The 17907-nt window shown below is 45.4% G+C and overlaps 1 protein-coding gene across 5 annotated transcripts in view; it reads right to left on the minus strand.

Moving 5' to 3' along the window:
• Positions 1 to 4977: 4977 nt before the first annotated feature.
• TASOR (transcription activation suppressor) overlaps positions 4978 to 17907 on the minus strand; it is a 140976-nt gene continuing 128046 nt past the window's right edge. For 2 of the 5 annotated variants that reach the window (XM_056524396.1, XM_056524395.1), the window contains 4 exons: positions 11170 to 11278; positions 10509 to 10687; positions 10275 to 10430; positions 4979 to 9811 (listed from right to left, as the gene is read on the minus strand). In XM_056524396.1, the coding sequence (XP_056380371.1) occupies positions 9333 to 9811; positions 10275 to 10430; positions 10509 to 10687; positions 11170 to 11278 (923 nt within the window). In that variant the 3' untranslated portion in view covers positions 4979 to 9332. Of the gene's footprint in view, positions 9834 to 10274; positions 10431 to 10508; positions 10688 to 11169; positions 11279 to 17907 lie in introns of all 5 variants that reach the window. The other 3 variants (XR_008844930.1, XM_056524397.1, XM_056524398.1) reach the window with 3 other exon arrangements.

The raw sequence follows: 17907 nt of genomic DNA on the forward strand, positions 1-17907 counted from the left end.
TCTTAATGAAAAACCCATCCTGAAAGAATCAAAGCATGAGGTCTGCACTAAGTCTACATGACCCTAAGTTGTTTGTGAAATTTGTAGTTTTTTTTATTTTTTTGCTCACCATTGTTCTTATGTTTCTTTTTGTCAATTGGTTTGGTGCTTGTATATTCATTGGGAATGTATTCTGATGTATCTTAATGTGCCCTGTTTTATCCTCCCCCTGTTTACTTATTCAAAATTTTTATTACTTTTTATTTTGTATTTTTGTTTGAGAAAAAAAAAACGAAAAAAAAAAAAAAAACGCAGGAAAGCACTGTTGGGGCATTCAACACGGTAGGGCAACAACCAAGCCAAACCTGCTCCATACCAGTTGGCTGTTTGTAGCCGCTGTCAATAGACGGCACAAAGTGATCTTTAACGCTGGCAATGTAACTGTTCAAATTCCATGGTCAATGCTGACAAAGCATATGTGCATCATTGATGGTGCAGTGGTTGGATCGGCACCCCCAAAACGAGATCACGTGAAACCAAACAAAATAGTCAACACAACCCAAAGCATTCTCAAGACCTATGTGGCTGGAGTGATCGAGCTACTAGTAAAGCCTATTGTAACGCAGAGCGCTCCGGGCCCCGCTGCTTCCCCGGAGCGCTCGCGGCGTTACTCTGCCTGCAGCGCTCCGGTCGGCACTGCTGACCGAGAGAGCTGCTACCCTGTCACCGGAGGGGATGCTATCCGCTCACGGATCGCATCCCATGTCTCTTCTCACCTGCTCTCTAGGGCGCGCGTGCGCCGGCTCTCTGAAATTTAAAGGGCCAGTGCACCACTAATTGGTGCCTGGCCCAATCTAGACCAATTACTGTTTTCCCTATAAAACATCACTAACCCTTCCTGTCCCTGCCGGATCTTGTTGCCTAGAGCCTAGTGAAAGCTTTCCAGTGTGTCCTTGCCTGTGTTTCCAGAATCTCTGCTGTTGCCCCTGACTACGAACCTTGCCGCCTGCCCTGACCTATCTGCTACATCTGACCTTGCCTTGTCCTTTTGTACCGCGCCATCTAAGCTGCCAGAAAGGTTGAGTCGCTACCGGGTGGAACGACCTGGGGGTTACCTGCCGCAGCAAGTCCATCCCACTTTGCGGCGGGCTCTGGTGAATACCAGTAACCCCTTAGACTCCGTTCCCCTGGTACGGCCCACGCCATCACCTCTCTGGTACAGAGGATCCACTCCCAGTGTCCTCACCCTCCGCCAACCCGGATCCTGACACCTATTATGTAAAAATGCTGCGGTTCTGGAGATACATTCTGTATTAGCCTTTGCTGCTAATATGTAAATGTTGTCATTTGCGCAATTAAGGCAGAACCTGGCATACCCAGCTTCCCTGTCTCTGTCCCCTACGCTCTGATATGCCTGCCCACCTCACATGGGCAAAGAGGTCCATGAATATTCACAAGGTGGACAGGCATATTAGAGCAGAGAGAACAGAGGGAGGGATGTTTGGTATGCCGGGTCCCATCTCCATTGCAAAAAGGAGGATATAAACATATTAGCCAATATGGTGTTGTGCTAAATTATACTCTGGACCAGCCTCACTTGGTGATTCCTTCCAGCAAACAAACTGAAATAACTTCATGAGGATAAATAAAGTTATGGGAAGTGCTTAAAACATATCTTTTAGATTTATGTATATAAATAAATGTTATCACTCAATAGTGTTGTGGAGTGGATCAGATTAGCTTGGTGTGGATAGTGAAACACCAAAATATGGGAAGCAACTGTTAAATAAGTATTAAATACAAGCCTCCGGCATTTCTGGTTTCCAAATGCCTAGGAGGCTACCCTTGTAGCAACAGAGGGTAATACACCCTGTATCACGGGCATGGTGGTGCCGATCTGGGTAAGTTCAACATCTTTTCAACATGGTTTACTTGTCTATAACCCTATGTATTGGGTATAGTTTCCGATTGAGGGGTTAAGTGAGAAAATTATTTGTATATTTTTTATTATTATTTGTTTCACACCTTTTAAGTCCCCTTAGGGGACTGGGGACAATTAAACAATCTTTCAATTGCTTACACTGTTCAATGATATGCCATAGCATAGCAATAGATCAGTGCTATCGGTTCTCTGCTAGTACAGTGTGCCCAAGGCAGACTATTAAAAGAGCGACACAGAATGGCACAGAGATAATCAGGAGACCTCTGGCCACCATCTTTACTGGTCAGGACTGCTACACTGCACAGCAGAGGTCATGATCAGACCTCAGGGGATGCTCCAGTAGAGTACAGAAAAAAATACCCCAAAAGCCACCACAATAGCTGTTCTGTGTCACCTGTAGTTATCCTTGTGATTTTGCTAGCTCCTGTGGCCCCTGTTGTCTAAATATGCTTTCCCTTGCTTGCAGTCCAGACTACAACTCCCAGCAGTCAGTGCAGCTCTGTGTAATGGCTGCCAGCTATTACTACCTGTGTGCATGCTGTGTTGTAAATCCACAGTGATCAGCACACACTGTACAAAGTCTTTTCTTTTAAACTATCCCTCCCCCCAGCAATAAATCACAGTATTCTCTGAATGGCAGCAGTCAGTGATACAGATCTACAGCAGCGTTCTATGCTGTTTCTCTGCCGGTAACATCTCACACAGGGAGGGAGGGGGGGTGGATTCTAGACAAGACAGTAACCACATGGTCTTTGTCTTCCAGGAGGGTGAGGGCTACTCTTAGTGAGAGTGTTGCACAGAGACAAGCAGGATCATATTATGAAGTCTTTCTCTCACTTCCTGCATGTAAGTGACAGCTGAAAGAGGGGAAATGCTCTATATAGCTAATGAGTGATATTTATTTAAATAAACAGGTTAGTGAGAGGGAAAGGATGGGTTATGGGTTTAGTTCTCTGGTGTACCACTTTAAGATAGTGATCTGCACTGATTGCCATTAGCTAGTCATGTTTGTGTCAGTCATTAGGGATGAGTCCGAGCTGCTGATAGCAGTGGGTACTCATTGGCTATGAAGAGGGCTCAGTGCCTGAGCACACGTTAAATTCAACTAGCATGCACAGGACGATCATGTACTTATCGACCACTCGTGTAGTCTAAGGGTTCAAATTTAGTCTCCGATCACTTAAAGGAAAACTGTCAGCTTGCTCCCCTCACACTAACCAGCGGTACTGACTGGTAGTGCGGGGGACGCTGATCAGTTTGATGCTTACCGTGCCCCGATCCGCCGTTCAGCCGTAATCTTCTATTTTTGGTATATGCTAATGAGGTGGTAACTGGCACCGGCCGGGCTAACTGGAACTCTGACGTCAGCTCCGCTGGCTGCAGCACCGCCAAGCTCCTCAATATTCCTCCCCTCGCTCTGCCTCTCCCTCTTCTCCCTGCTTTGTAATGAAAAGTCAATATTAGAAGTAGAGCAGGAAAAAACCCTCAGGTATGGCGCTGCAGACTCTTGTAGACAGATGAGGCGGATGCCAAAGGTAATAGGAAAGTCCTCAGCAGGACATTTTATTTAAACAAACAATAAAATGGACAAGATTACGTGTTTCGGGAGGATCCCTCCCTTCCACAGATCAGCATAAGGACAGTACAACAATAGCAGGTTTATATAGCCCAATAATGGGCGCCAAAAACACATGGGAGGAGTAACATTCCAAAATTGAAAATCAAAGTACAGGAACAGAAACAGCACTTACATATAATATACAGTATGAATATTCAATAGGAGCCTGTCAGTGTCCTCTGCCAGTACGATCCTCACAGCCTTCACAAGTAAGGAGAAACCACATTCAGAGCTGATTGGTAGAGGGCTGACCATGTGACCTCCTAGCATAGCAACGCGTCCAGGGCAACCAGCCCGGCTTCAGAGCTCACTGCTATTGACGTGCTTCTCACACAGGAAGTGCCTTGGTTACGCTGTTCACATGCTGCGGCTGACAGCTTCCGGCCCACTGCGGTTCTCCAGCAGTTGCTAGTCATGGTCCAACACATAACCTGACCTTATATTACCACAATTTGCAATTGTACTGTATCCTATTGTATATTCATACTGTATATTATATGTAAGTGCTGTTTCTGTACTTTGATTTTCAAGTTTGGATTGTTACTCCTCCCATGTGTTTTTGGCGCCCATTATTGGGCTTTATAAACCTGCTATTGTTGTACTGTCCTTATTTTGATCTGAGGAAGGGAGGGATCCTCCCGAAACGCGTAATCTTGTCCATTTTATTGTTTTTTTAAATAAAATGTCCTGCTGAGGACTTTCCTATTACCTTTGGCATCCGCCTCATCTGTCTACAAGAGTCTACAGCGCCATACCTGAGGGTTTTTTCCTGCTCTACTTCTAATATTGACTCACAGGACGACTTGTTTCCTCCTGCAACCCATCGGCATAGCAGCGACTCGCAATACAGTACCCAGATTATATCGTGGGTGATATGCTTTTTTGCATAGATCTCAAGGTGAGCGGCCATCTATAAGCCCCGTGGGGTTGCCCCCCCACCCACCACCCGATCTATTGAGGGTAAATACACGAGGCGCCGTCCGTCAGTCCTTTCTTTTCTTTTCTCTACAGATTGTAATGAAAAGAGAGGGGAGGAATATTGAGGAGCTGGGCGGCGCTGCGGCCAGCGGCATTGACATCAGAGTGCCAGTTAGCCCCTCATTAGCATATACCGAAAATAGAAGATTACGGCCGAACGGCGCCGCGGATCCGGGCACGGTAAGCATCAAACTGATCAGCGTCCCCCGCACCGATCAGCCAGTACCGCTGGTTAGTGCGGGGGGAGAAAGCTGACAGTTTTCCTTTAATATAAAGGCCCTGGCATTACCATGTTTTGAATGTTAATGGCTTAGTTATTAAAAGTCTGAGAAACCATGGGTTAAATGAAATTAATAAGCACAGCATAAGCTAGCGGGTTCTTACCTGCATTCAATTAACAGGATTATGTGACAAATCAACATGGTTCCGTTTCATGGAAAATAAATTAGGCTAAACAGTATTTATTCTATTAACAGCACTTTAATGCTATATATGTAGAGACAACAGTACTGACAGTGACAAAAAAGTCCTATATTAGTATAGAAATAGAGATCCATGCTTCACAGAGACATGAAGTGTGATTAACTAAACAATAGAAATAAGGCTTTTTGTAAAAAATAAAACAAAAATAATGCACCTTTGAGTGACCAGTGACAAACACCATTTTTCAATAGAAAACTGGCACATTCCTAGTGAGTTTCAGAAAATGTATCCTCCAATGGCTCAGGTTTAGCAACATGAAACCAAAACTGGTTTTGTCCCTAGCAAACAAATCACAGCTCAGCTTTCATATCTTGACAACTTCTGATTGGTTGCTATTGACAAAAGCAGACAGTTTTAGTTTCAAGTAGATTGCTATATCTGGGCCAATATGTGCATACAATTAAGGTGCCCTGATGCTTTTACAGCACTAATAAGGAGATTTTTGTTACTCACCTGTAAAATCTTTTTTTGAGTTAACTATGGTACACAAGACCTTCTGCAATTAGGAGACAGACATTAAGTCTATTGTTAGCTCCTCCAGCAGACATTGAGGTAATCACGTTGTACACAAACAGTGTATATAGAACTAGAAAAGTCAACAGAACATATAACCTAAACCCAGAATAAAAAAAAAAAATAAAAAAAATAAAAAAAAAGTGAAAACCCAAACATCCAGTAGATGCCAAATAAATTGAAAATAAAATTGTTAAGCGGTACTGTACAAATATAACGTGGAGGTGAATGGGCTACCCCCTATTGCCCGTCTTCTCAGATTCATAGTAAATTTATGCTGTAGAGCAATAGGGAAAGATTGTAGAAGGGCCAGTCCATGACAAGCAGTGTGTCACCTAGTAGCTGCTGCAGCAGCCTAGGGGACTGTGTGGCAACGTGGCACAGAAAGGAATTACCAGGGAATTTCTAATGTAAAACATTTCTGCAAATAAACAGCCTGTTAAAGTTTTCTGGGACTTTTTAACTGAGGGCCTATCCACAGGACAGACCATCAATGGCTGATTATCACGGCGTCAACACCGGGCACCCTCACCGTTCAATGCTCTGCCCTATACAGTTAATGAGGCTAAAAGCCCTGCGCCGTTTTCTCCGGAGAAAAGGATATTTTTGTACTCACTGTAAAACTTTTTCTCGTAGCCTTCATTGGGGGACACCTATACTGATGGGTATATGCTCTTGCCACTAGGAGGCGCTGACACTAGGAAAAAATGCCGGCTCCTCCCTGGCACGATATACCCGCCTACTGGAAAGGAGGTAATCAGTTTTGCAACAAAGCAGTAGGAGAAGCCAACAAAGAAATATGTCCGAAGGACCCTAGAAAAGAATCCCGGATAGAAAAAAAAACAAGAACCAGAAAAAAGTATCCGGACAAAAAAATGGGTGGGTGCGGTTAAGGCTACGAGAAAGATTTTACAGTGAGTACAAAAATCTCCTTTTCTTAGTCTATCTTCATTGGGGGGAGGCACCTATACTGATGGGACGTACCAAAGCAGTCCCCTAGGATGGGAAGAACCATCACCAGGGAAAGGGAATCCGCCCTGAGACCAAACCCACTTGACCGTAAGGTCTGCGGACGAGACCCCAGGCCAGGGAAAACCAAGGCCTAGAAACAGAGCTACCAGAAGTTCCCTTGTCCATGGAGATGGACTGGGACACCAAAGGAAGGGACCATCCTTCGCAGAGACTCTAAACCTACGGTCCTCAGAGAGAGACAAGAAAAAGTCGACTAGGAAGCCAGAGGGCCTGGAACCATCCCAGAAGGAGGTAGGCATCAATTCTAAGGAATACAGAACCAGACAGAGTGCTAGCCCAGCTGGGAAACAAAAATGGAAAACAGCACCACAAAAGAACCCCATCCAGAGTCAACCGATGAGAGAATATAGTGGAAGAAGCCCGGAAGAGCAATGTACATCTGAGCAGAAGAAGGAGAGCACAGGAGGTGGAGGCCCGAAAATCACCAGAAAAAAGAAGCGAAGGAAACCGCTCTAGAGGCCTGGTACGGAAAATCTAAGATCTGAACATCTGCAGACCCAAAACCCCTATCCACGAGCACCTGGGAGGACATAGCTCAACAAGAGTAAGCCGGACAATCGGAATGCCCTCCATCTCGAGAGAACGTGGACCCCGAAGTAGAAGATGGAAGGAAACAATAGCCAAGAAGGAACGGAATGTCCAGAAAAGGGCTGGAGATTCCTGAGTCACCTGGAGGACGGACACGGAAGAATAAACGACCAGAAAAGGAGAGGCCGACATGGGAATTGGAGGTTCTAGGAGAGTGCCCAAGACCAGGACACTAACCGGTCTTGGACCCAGCAGTCCTGAATGAACAAGAAAAATCTCAAGCAAAATCTCAATAGGACGGAAACAGAGGGGGAGACAGATGGAACCCAGCTGGGACCCCCAGGTCCTGGCCACATGAAGGTTACCCAGAAAAGTGTTGTGCAGAAGAGGAGGCGCGCATTATGTGTGTAGAGTGACCGTAACATATGTAGGGACACAAGACGGCTACCTTACAATAGTAGTGAGGAACCAAGACCGCGGCCACGAAAAAAATCAACACACACAGTAAAAATCCGACGGTATGGAAACTAGTCGTAGCACCTACGGTGTGCCATAACTATGCCCTTAGCAGACTAACAACACACCCTTAGAAAGGGGAACAGAGACTGCTGCTGTTTCTGTGAAGGTCTAGTGAACCTGCAGTAAACACCCACACTAACTGCTAATGGTGCTACATACCAGGACTGATGTCGCAGACACAAGATGAAGGATGCATGTTCTGCAGGAAACCATACAGACACAGCAGACTTACTGGTAAAAGGTCTAATGAGCCACCAAGACACTGCTGCCACACTGCACATCAAAAGTGGATTACCGGACTGCAGCCAGGGAGCAGCATGCATGGTAGGAGGCCTGGTGGATTAGAAAACCATGCAGCCACGGTCTGCTAATTGGCCAAGGAACACACCAGGTCCCTGCAGTCAGAACTACCCACTGAAAGGAGGTTACCAGACTTAAGCCGTGAGAGCGGCAGGCATGTGGTGAGGGACCCGCGAACCACTAGGTGGTGCATTGTATAGGGCCCATAGAACCCATGGGTCATCCCTTTGGAACCTCTCCTGGCAGTGGGTCAACTGAACTTCTGCCGTGGTGAGGGAAATGTGTGGTAGGAGACCTGATTGAGTAGAAAATTAGACAGACAACAGACTCCTCCGAACCCTCCCACTGAAAGTGTGGTACTGGAGTGCGTACGCTCTGATGGGGACCTGGTGGTGTAGGAGACCTTACAGACCAATGTCTGGCTGACTGGCATACAGTCCCTCGAACTGTGGGGACACTCATCCAGATTTAGCACACCGGCAGCAAGGTATGGGAAACCCCAGCCATACGCGGAACAGCCCCGTGATGGCAGAAACTGTGCAGACCATAGTCTGGCCTATCGCTAGAGTACACCTCCAGGAGCTGGGCTGCTGTTTTATTTTGTCTTCTTGGAAAAAGGGAGTAACAGCATCAATCTACAGACAACTCACTGTTCACCATAAACACAAAGTGACAATGAGACCATATTGTCCCTGTTTTGCCTTCTATCAATGAAAAACAAAAAAACAGAAAAAAAAAAACAAACTAAAATAAAAGCATAGAAGACATGCAGGAAGATAAAAAAGGTCAGGGTTGTATAGTCTGTGTAGGAGGAGCTGACGCTTATAGCATAATGTCCACCTTCTAGTGGCAAGTAGCCAAAGACTTCTGTGTCCAACAAAGAGAGGAGCAAAAAACTTACTTTAAAAGGGGTTATCCAGCATTAGAAAGCAAAGCTGATGTCATTAAAAAACTGCACCACATTAATCTGTCCGTTGTGAGTGGTTTGGTTCCATGGAAGTGAATAGAGCCAAGTTGGAATACCACACACAATCTGTAGAAATGTGTGGTGCTGTTTTTAAACTAAATTAGCTCTGTATTTATTGCTGGATAAACCCTTTATTGGTTTAGGGTTTTCATTAAAATGTTTAAAATAAAACTATGGAAAATGCTTTCATGATAAAGCAACAAAAAACATAATGTAATATAGAAGCAAAAAATTAGAAAAGGAAAAACACGGTAAAATTCATTCTTTCAATTTGTTTATGTAAAAAATTTATTTACTTGATGTGTAATGTACATGATATAAGGATTCCAAAAAGAGGAAGAGAAAAGGGGTTTTTTCCCCTCAATATATAATAAAATGTTATTTTACTTTGTGTAAGAAACAAAAAAACTTACAAAAAGTCAATATATAAATACTTCAATTATATTGCAAATAGATAGGAAAAAAAATAATATCTATTTTACATTCCACTTCTGATCCCACTCAGAACGTTGCACCGTCTCCTGTTCTGTTGACTGGCCGTATGCATTTGTGAAATAGTTTTCCCCTGATGCTTGGTTAGCCAAAAGAGGGTATACACTTGATCCAAGAAAAGTCTGATGTGTGAGAAGGTTAAAATGGGAAATACCTAATTGCCTATTGCTGTAGTCACGGAAATTGTTGGAAAGGTCATCTCCTGTTGCACTACTATTGTCACCTGTGGTTGAACCACCTGTGGAGACAGGTGTCACTGGCTGCATGCAATCAGAATCAGTGATGGGAGACCTGGACTTTGGGCCCTCAGTTTGTGTATCCTCAGCTTCCGATTGGCTTGCAACTTCACTTCTCTTAGTTTTACAGTTTTCAGACTTGGTGCATATTTCAATCTCTGGGGCTTCATCCTCCGAGTCCAGAGACATATCTTCCTCCTCTTTGACATCAGCTTTGCTGAGAGCTGTTTTACAAAGAGAACTTTCCTAAATATTTGGCCACATAAAAAGAGACATTACTAATTCTGGCAGCCTAAAGAATGTGTTCTCTGGTAATTTCATCTTCTGTCATATGAAGTGCAACTCTGAACCTTTAGATAAAAGCTGAATTAAAGCAACAGTTTTTGAGGCAGTTCTTATGCCAAAGCTAGATGTGGATCTAGTAGGAAGGTGAACTTAAGTATTTCCTTTATATGTCCCTCTCCCTTGAAATCCACTCCAGACTTTGGCTTAAAAACTGCACCGAAAACTGCAACCTCCAGGCTTTTTAGAGATACGGTATGTTCTACTACGTCTTTATACACTCTATAGATAAACATAAGTAAATATAGTAGGCAATCTTCCCCTGTAGGTAGTGACTTGCATATGAATTATTGAGCACCTGACTAGACTAGACTACTCACTTTGATACCAATCATATTAAAATACCTGTCGGCTTTTCTTCAGTGTCCAAATTCAGGTAAATTCCATCAGTACTGGAACTATGATGACCAACAAGACTGGTAAACTTTTGCATGAATTCTTCCATTTTGGTAACCACAATCCCATTTTCAACATAATTAGGAAACAAAGATCCATTCTTTTCTGGAACGACATATAAATTTAATGATTTTTCGATGTCACAGCGAAAAGTACAGCATACAATGAAAATATAGTGGTTACCTGTCAGAAATATGAGGTGCCGCTGTTGTATGTTCTGAACCTGAAGTTTGATCAAACATTCTAGTTGTGGAGCCTGTCTGCTCTGAGAATCACAGTTATGATAAGAAAGAATCTCAACTAGGTGCTTCTTCTGGTATGTGTTTAGGAGAGCCAACATATTCAGTGCATTCGACTTTGTTCTGAAATGGGAACAAACGAACATAAATAAGATATAATGTAGGAAGCATCAGATCCAAATAAAGCTTTACATAGTGTGTAAATGCAAACATTTACAAAGATTAAACATTAGCAAGAAAATGAAAAACGGCGTGTGTGTATGTATGTTTTTTTTTGGGGGGGGGGGGGCGGTTGCATAGTCACAGTTGCCATATGTAGTTTACAATACTGATATCAGCAGATTATCAGGGGTTTCAGAATCCAAGCTAAAGGTGCAATTTTTTAAAACATTTTTTTAAGTAGAGCTTGCCTAGTTGGGATAGCCCTTCTTGTGGCAAGTGCCTCATTGATGGTCTAATACATACACACACTAATAAAGTAGAATACATAAGAAAAGTGTTGTTCATGTTCTCCGTATAACAAACCTAAATCTCCCCCTTCCATTTGGACTAGCATCTGCAGCCTGTCACTGTTCATCCAAGCTTGTAAGAACAAAATCACTCACCTTCCAAGCTCCTTCAGTTTTTTCTGAAATTTGCAATGAATCTTCATTTGCCACTTTCCTTCTGGGTTGTTTATTTGCTCCAGAAATAAGAGGAATTTTTCCAGTTTAGCTATAAAACAGTATATAGTGTCAGGATACAGATGAACACTGTGCTAAAAGTTAAAAAAGTTGGCCACCTTTCCATTATTATAGATCCAACAGAACAAAAAAAATGCCATGCCACTTGTGAAAAATTTGATTTTTTGTGTCAAATAGCTTAGGGTGCCCTACACAGTTCTTTACAGTTTCTTTATAAACCCTCATATCTCAGGAGTGGGAGGGTGTATCGTTTGGTAATTGAAGGAATCAGTCAGATGGATGTGAACTTAATTTTAGGGCATTAAAGGAGTAGTCCAGTGCTGAAAAACGTATCCGCTATCCTAAGGATAGGGGATAAGTTTTAGATTGCGGGGGTCTGACTGCTGGGGCCCCACGGCACGCTGGCCAGATTTTGGGTGTCTAACACCGCACGAAGCGGTGGCCAACACACCCCCTCAAAACAGCGCTATGGCAGAGACGGAGACTATTCCTTTAATATCAGGTGATGGGTGGGATTATACACAGTCAGGGGATGTGAATGTTGTACATTGAGGGGCAGGTTTACATTTATTGGGAACGGGAGTACATATCAAGAAACTGTAAAAAAGGTGTGTGATAAGGGTACAGTAAGCTATTTAATAATGCAGTCTAAATTTTACGGCTTGGTCACTGCTCCTCTCTAAATAGTGTGGATTAAACCTAACTTTTATGTATACAACTCCTATGCAGACCAATGTTCCTCCATTGTTACAGACTACAAACAATTCCATTGTCATTCCTTTCACCTTCTTACTACTTCCTTGTACACAGGTTGGCAAGAAGTAAGGGAACTAATTATGTGATTTAAAGGGGTATTACGGTGGAAAACCATTTTTTTTTTCATATCAACTGGTTTAACAGATTTGTTAATTACTTCTATTAAAAACATCCTAATCCTTCCAGTACTTAGCTGCTTATACTACAGAGGAAGTTGAGTTTATCTTTTTGACACCTCTGTGTCAGGAACTGTCTGCTTCGGAGGTGTCAGCAGAGAGCACTGTGGTTAGAAAAAAAACTCAACTTCCTTTGGAGCATAAAGCAGCTAATAAGTACTGGAAGGATTAAGATTTTTTTAATAGAAGTAATTTACAAATCTGTTTACATTTCTGGCACCAGTTGGTTTGAAAACATTTGTTTTCCACCAGAGTACCCCTTGGACCCTTTATTGCACAATGTCGTACATAAACAGTGGGGTATACTGTGTCAGAGTTGAGCCAATTTGACAAATCTATTTTGCGAAAACCAAAACAGAAATTTTATTTTTAAATACTATACAATAAAGCAATAACTCATGCCAATAACTATCAGTCATAATTTCTAAAAAATTTGGGAATAATTTATCAGTAACATGAACAATCTTTAAAGGGTTGAGAAGAATCTTAAATCAAATATTATACAGAAAATACACATATGTAGTAACATTTTCTGTTATGGTACTAAGACGTGACCGCTCTGTGGTTCCCTTCACTAAAAATTAGTGCTGGACACTAAATGCTGCATGGCTTCAGCCTTAAAGCATTACTGTAATTTATATAAACCTTAAGAGTTTAGATTGCACCGGTCACTGCGATCGTGGGTTATAAACAGCGCTCCATAGACTATAATGGACTGCATCAGTCAGATCTGGACGCTGACCAGTGGACTTCACCCGGTAAGAACCCACAATCGCAATGGGTATCAGGACTGAGACCCGCTTCCATTTAAACTTTTTACATGCCTGGACCATGTCAAAAGTTTATATAAATGACAGTTATGCTTTAAAAAGCATAGTCTCCTAGGCTTCCTCACCACTGAAAGTCTCAGCCTCTCCTAGGAGAGGAGTAGTGGAACCGGGTGCCGCCATGTGGTGGGCATAAATCATCAGAGAAGCTACTATACAAAAGTGCAACTACAAAGCAAATGTTAGCTTTAGCTGGAGGTATGATTTAGTCTTCAGGGGTAGAGAATGAAAACTCCAGAGCCTTAATGACAAGTGTAAGCATTATTTGCTACAGTCTGTGGCTTTTCACGTAGAAAGACATAAGGTGCAGTGAAAAGGTTGTGATAATGATAAGTAGATTTGTTATACTTACTGTAAAATCTCTCTCTCAGAGGATCCATTGGGGGACACAGGAACCGTGGGTATATCTTGCTGCCACTAGGCATTAACAAAAAAATAAGTCTGTCCCACCTGGCAGTATATACCCCGCCCACTGATTCTGAGCTAATCAGTTTAGTCCCAAAACAGTAGGAGGAAACCGACAAATCACTACAGAGAGTCTGAAGACGACCCAGACAAAAAAATAAATAAATAAATCAACCGAACAAACCCACAGACAGGAAATAGACTCTCAGGTCAACAAACTAATAACCAACAGGTGGGTGCTGTGTCCCCCAATGCTGTCAACCGCCATGCTGTCAAACGCAGCGGCAGTAAATTGGGTTGGCAGAGAGGACCTTGAAAGAGGTCTGGCCAATCCAGGAGCCGCATGGGAACTGCCACGAGGCGAACCATGTCAGTGAACCCCGGGGCCACCAGAATTGCTTCCTTCCCCCCTTGAGTTTCCTCACTACCCTGGGCAGGAGGGGAAGAGGAGGGAAGAGGTAAGGGAGGGCGAACTGTGACCAGGGAACAAACAAAGCGTCCACAGCCAGAGGATCACAGAATTTTGCCACGAAGGCGGGAACCAGCCAGTTTAGGTGGGATGCAAAGAGGTCCACGCCCCTAAACATTTGCAAATTGCTGCGAAAACCTCCGGGTGAAGAGACCACTCCCTGGGGTTGGGTGGGGAGCAACTTAGAAAGTCCGCCTCCCAATTGTCCACCCCCAGAATGTGGATTGCCGATATGGAGGGAATCTGGCATTCCGCCCAGACAAGAGTCCTTGTCACCTCCCCAATTGCTGTGAGGCTGTGTGTGCCCCCCTCGTGATTGATCTAAGCCGCAGCTGTGGCGTTGTCCGTTTGGACCTGAATCTGACGACCCCGGAGTAACAATTCCCAGTGGAGGAGACAAAGATACATGGCCCGAAGCTCCAAGATGTTGATAGGGAAATGGGCTTCCTTGGGGAACCGTCCTGTCCTGAAAACACCCCCCCAGTCAAGGAGACTCACATTGGTCGTTAAGACCTGCCAGCGCAGTGGGAGAAACAAGCGTCCCACTCGAAGAAGTGGAGCCACCAAATGAGCGACTGGCGAGCCGTGCGGGCCAGACTGATCCGGCGGTGAAGGGACCCACAGAGACTGGATGGACCAATGAAAAGGGCGGCACTGGAACGGAGCAAAAGGAACGGCTTCCATGGCCGCCACCATCCTGCCCAACACTACCATGCACGAACGGATGGTCACCAATTCCGGGCGGCGCAATAGGCGGATCCTGGACAGAATAGCACTCAGCTTGTCCGGTGGAAGCAGAACCCGAGCCCCAGGAAGACCAGAGACTGGGAGGAAGAGAGGTTGGATTTCTCCTGGTTGATCACCCAACCGAAAGTGGTCAGGGTCTGAAGAGTGATGTGGAGACTCTCCTGATTTTGTGCAAAGGATGGAGCTTTTTATTTTTTTTACATTTAAATAAATGTTTAATAAAAAAAAAAAAAAAAAAAATAAGCCCAAATAATAAACATTGATGGGCCAAACACAATACATTGCAATATAAACAAAAATAAACCTGACAATTAGGTTGATGTGTGAGAACCTTACAAAAAAGGACAGCTCCAGATAAGGGCACACCGACACCTTTTTTGGGAATGATGAACAGAAGCTCAAAAAACTTTCCTGGGGCGGAACTGGCACAATGACCCCCTGCGCAAGGAGGGTGTGGAGTGCAGACTGAAAAGCCGCAGCCAGGGCCAGAGAACGGGCAGGTCAGGACCGGAAAAAACTTTCCCAGGGAAAAGAACCAAATTCGGTTCGGTAGCTGTGTGAAACGTCAGGAACCCAGGAATCCTGGACCTGCGCCAAACAAACGTCCCAAAAGAGAGAGGCGACCACCCACCCGAGAGGAAGGAAGGCTCGGGTGGGGGCGCCCCTTCAGGCAGAGGTAGGCTTGCGAGTACCTGGCTTGGCGGAAAAACGTCCAGAACGGCCGTCCTGTTTCCAGAAGGGGCGCGCTTTGAAGGTAGGAGCCTTATTCTGAGGGAGCAGAGAGCTCTTACCGCCTGTAGCCTCAGAGATTATTTCATCCAGGCGTTTGCCAAAAAATCGACCGCCAGTAAAGGGCATCTCTGTGAGAGATTTCTTGGAGGCTGCATCAGCATTCCAGGCCTTCAACCACTGAGCGGCAGATAGCCACCAAGTTGCCAGAAGCAAAGGCTGCACAGCGTGCGGACTTTATCTATGCTCAGCATAGATAATCATCAGCATTGGAGATCTGGAGGGCTAGGTCAGCCAGATCATCTGGAGGAGCCCCGGGTAAAACACCTTGCTGAATTTGAGAAGACCAGACTGACAAGGCCTTGGATACACAATTTTGCTAAATTCTCATTTCGCTTGTCCACAGGGTCCTTGAAGGAAGCCGCATCAGCCAGAGGAAGAGTGGTGGATTTGGATAAGCTAGAGACTGGACGGTCCATTTGGAGACCAGGTCCTGGGCATATGGAAACAAGCCCTCAGCCGTTTAGACCCTTGGAAGCATTTTTCAGGGTGCTTCCAGGCAGTCTCCAGCAGGTCATCAATCTCTGCATTGAGTATTAAAGACCTTGGGAGAGCGGTGAAAGGAAGCTTCTGTAGCTGGGTCCGAAATTCCAGGGTCCTCTAGGTGAAAGGTGTCCCTGACAGCTGACACCAAACAGTCCACCATGTCCGACATGGATGACAGCTCTTCGGACTCTTGAGTACGGATCCGAGTCTGCTTCCACCAGTTCCCCAGGAGACTGGGAACAGGCAGTGGAGGCTCTAGATCTAGTTGATGTAGATCTGAAATGGTGGGCTTGGGATCGGGAGCAGCCCCCATGGGAGTGACCACGGGAGCGAGGACGTTGCCTAGTAGACTGAGATAGGGAGTGAGAGTGGCGTGGATATGTCCCAACAGGTGAGGAGTCAGAGTAAATGACCCTGTGGCGCTTGTTGAGAACACCCAAATCGGTGGAGGGTCAGTGACCACACGCTCCAGAGAGCCATCCTGGGTGGAAATCCTGGCACAGGAGGGCTGGGACGTGAAGCGGAGGAAGCAGAACAGGTGAACTCAGCCAAACCACCTGGCATTATAGTTTTACAGCCCGTGCAAGAATAGTAAGTGACTAAAGCGGCGACCGCCTGTCTGTGTGGGGGGTTCGGATCTGGGGGCGGAAATGGAAAAGAACCCAACAACCAACCAAGAGAAAAAAAAAAGGAGCAAGCTCACCCAGGTTCCTGTGTCCTGTAGCAGCTGAAACAGAAGTGCAGGAGGGGTCCATTGCAGAGGTGGAAGTCCCTTGAGAGGAGAACTCTTGTCGAGAAGCTATGGAACACCAGCATGCAGGAGCGGCAGCAGCAGCAACAGTACTGTGAGATCCCTGTAGAGAGTAACTGCACTGTGGAACAGTGTGTGCAACAAGCACGGCACTGAAGAGAAAGGAGCACGTGGCCTCACAGTGAGGGAGCAGCCCCCCAGGGAGTTCATAGCATCCCATAGGTAGAAGGGCCAATAGGGAGGAGTCCTGTGACCCCTGATACTGACCTCTCATACGCGCGCTGGCAGGGGATTGGAAATGGCCCAGTAAAGAGGTGAAGCATCAGGCCGTGTGGAAATAGTGGGCGGAGCTAACCACCAGAAGGGCAGGACTGAAGCCGCAGGCTAAATTTACATGCGTGCGCTGGCTGCGGCACCACGCGCTGCCTGAAGAAATACGGAGGCCAGCTGCGGACTCCGGGGGTAATGAGATTGCGGCGGCAGGAGTCGGAACAGGGCCGTACGCATACAGAACGTTACAGCCTTAACAGAGAGTCGGCCCATGCGGCAGTCATAAAGACTGTCGCACCACTGAAGAAAGGAGCGCCGAATATTCGGGCAGTGGGAGGTCTCGTCCGCACAGAGATGTCGGCAATGAAAGACTAAAAGAGGTACTAGAGGAGGAACTGGACCCCCAATCAGACTCCCTCCCCAAGGAGAAATAAAGTAATTGATAACAAGGATCCCTAGCAGCCCAAAAGGGAGAGATATAAAGGCCAGAAGGGGTGGAGGAGGTGGCGAGAGGGGTTAGGGATACTTACCTAGAAGGAAGATATTCCCTATACTCATCCCTGGAGTCTTCAACCAGCCTGGTGCCACACTGCATCATGCCAGGCTGTAACAGCAGGGCGAGCAGGGGCAAGAGCACATCCCAAGCGCTGGTCAGTGGCGAGAAGGGGTTAACGGTGCCTACTTTATGGACCGTGTCCCTTGTTCGCAAGTGGGGGATCAGGCAGCGCCATGCTCCAGTCACTCCCAACCTAGATTAAAGAATTTACTCTAGCAAAACAATAAAAAAGACCAGGTCTGGAGAGCTCCAGACGTGTGTTTGCCTCCTACTGACACCAAGCTAAAAATGATTAGCTTAGAGTCAGTGGGCAGGGTATATCCTGCAAGGAGGGGCAGACTTCTTTTTTGTTAATGCCTAGTGTCAGCCTCCTAGTGGCAGCAAGATATACCCACGATTCCTGTGTTCCCCAATGGAGCCAAACGAGA

Source organism: Hyla sarda, chromosome 6 (genome assembly GCF_029499605.1).
Source record: "Hyla sarda isolate aHylSar1 chromosome 6, aHylSar1.hap1, whole genome shotgun sequence".
NCBI classification, from domain to species: Eukaryota; Metazoa; Chordata; class Amphibia; order Anura; family Hylidae; genus Hyla; species Hyla sarda.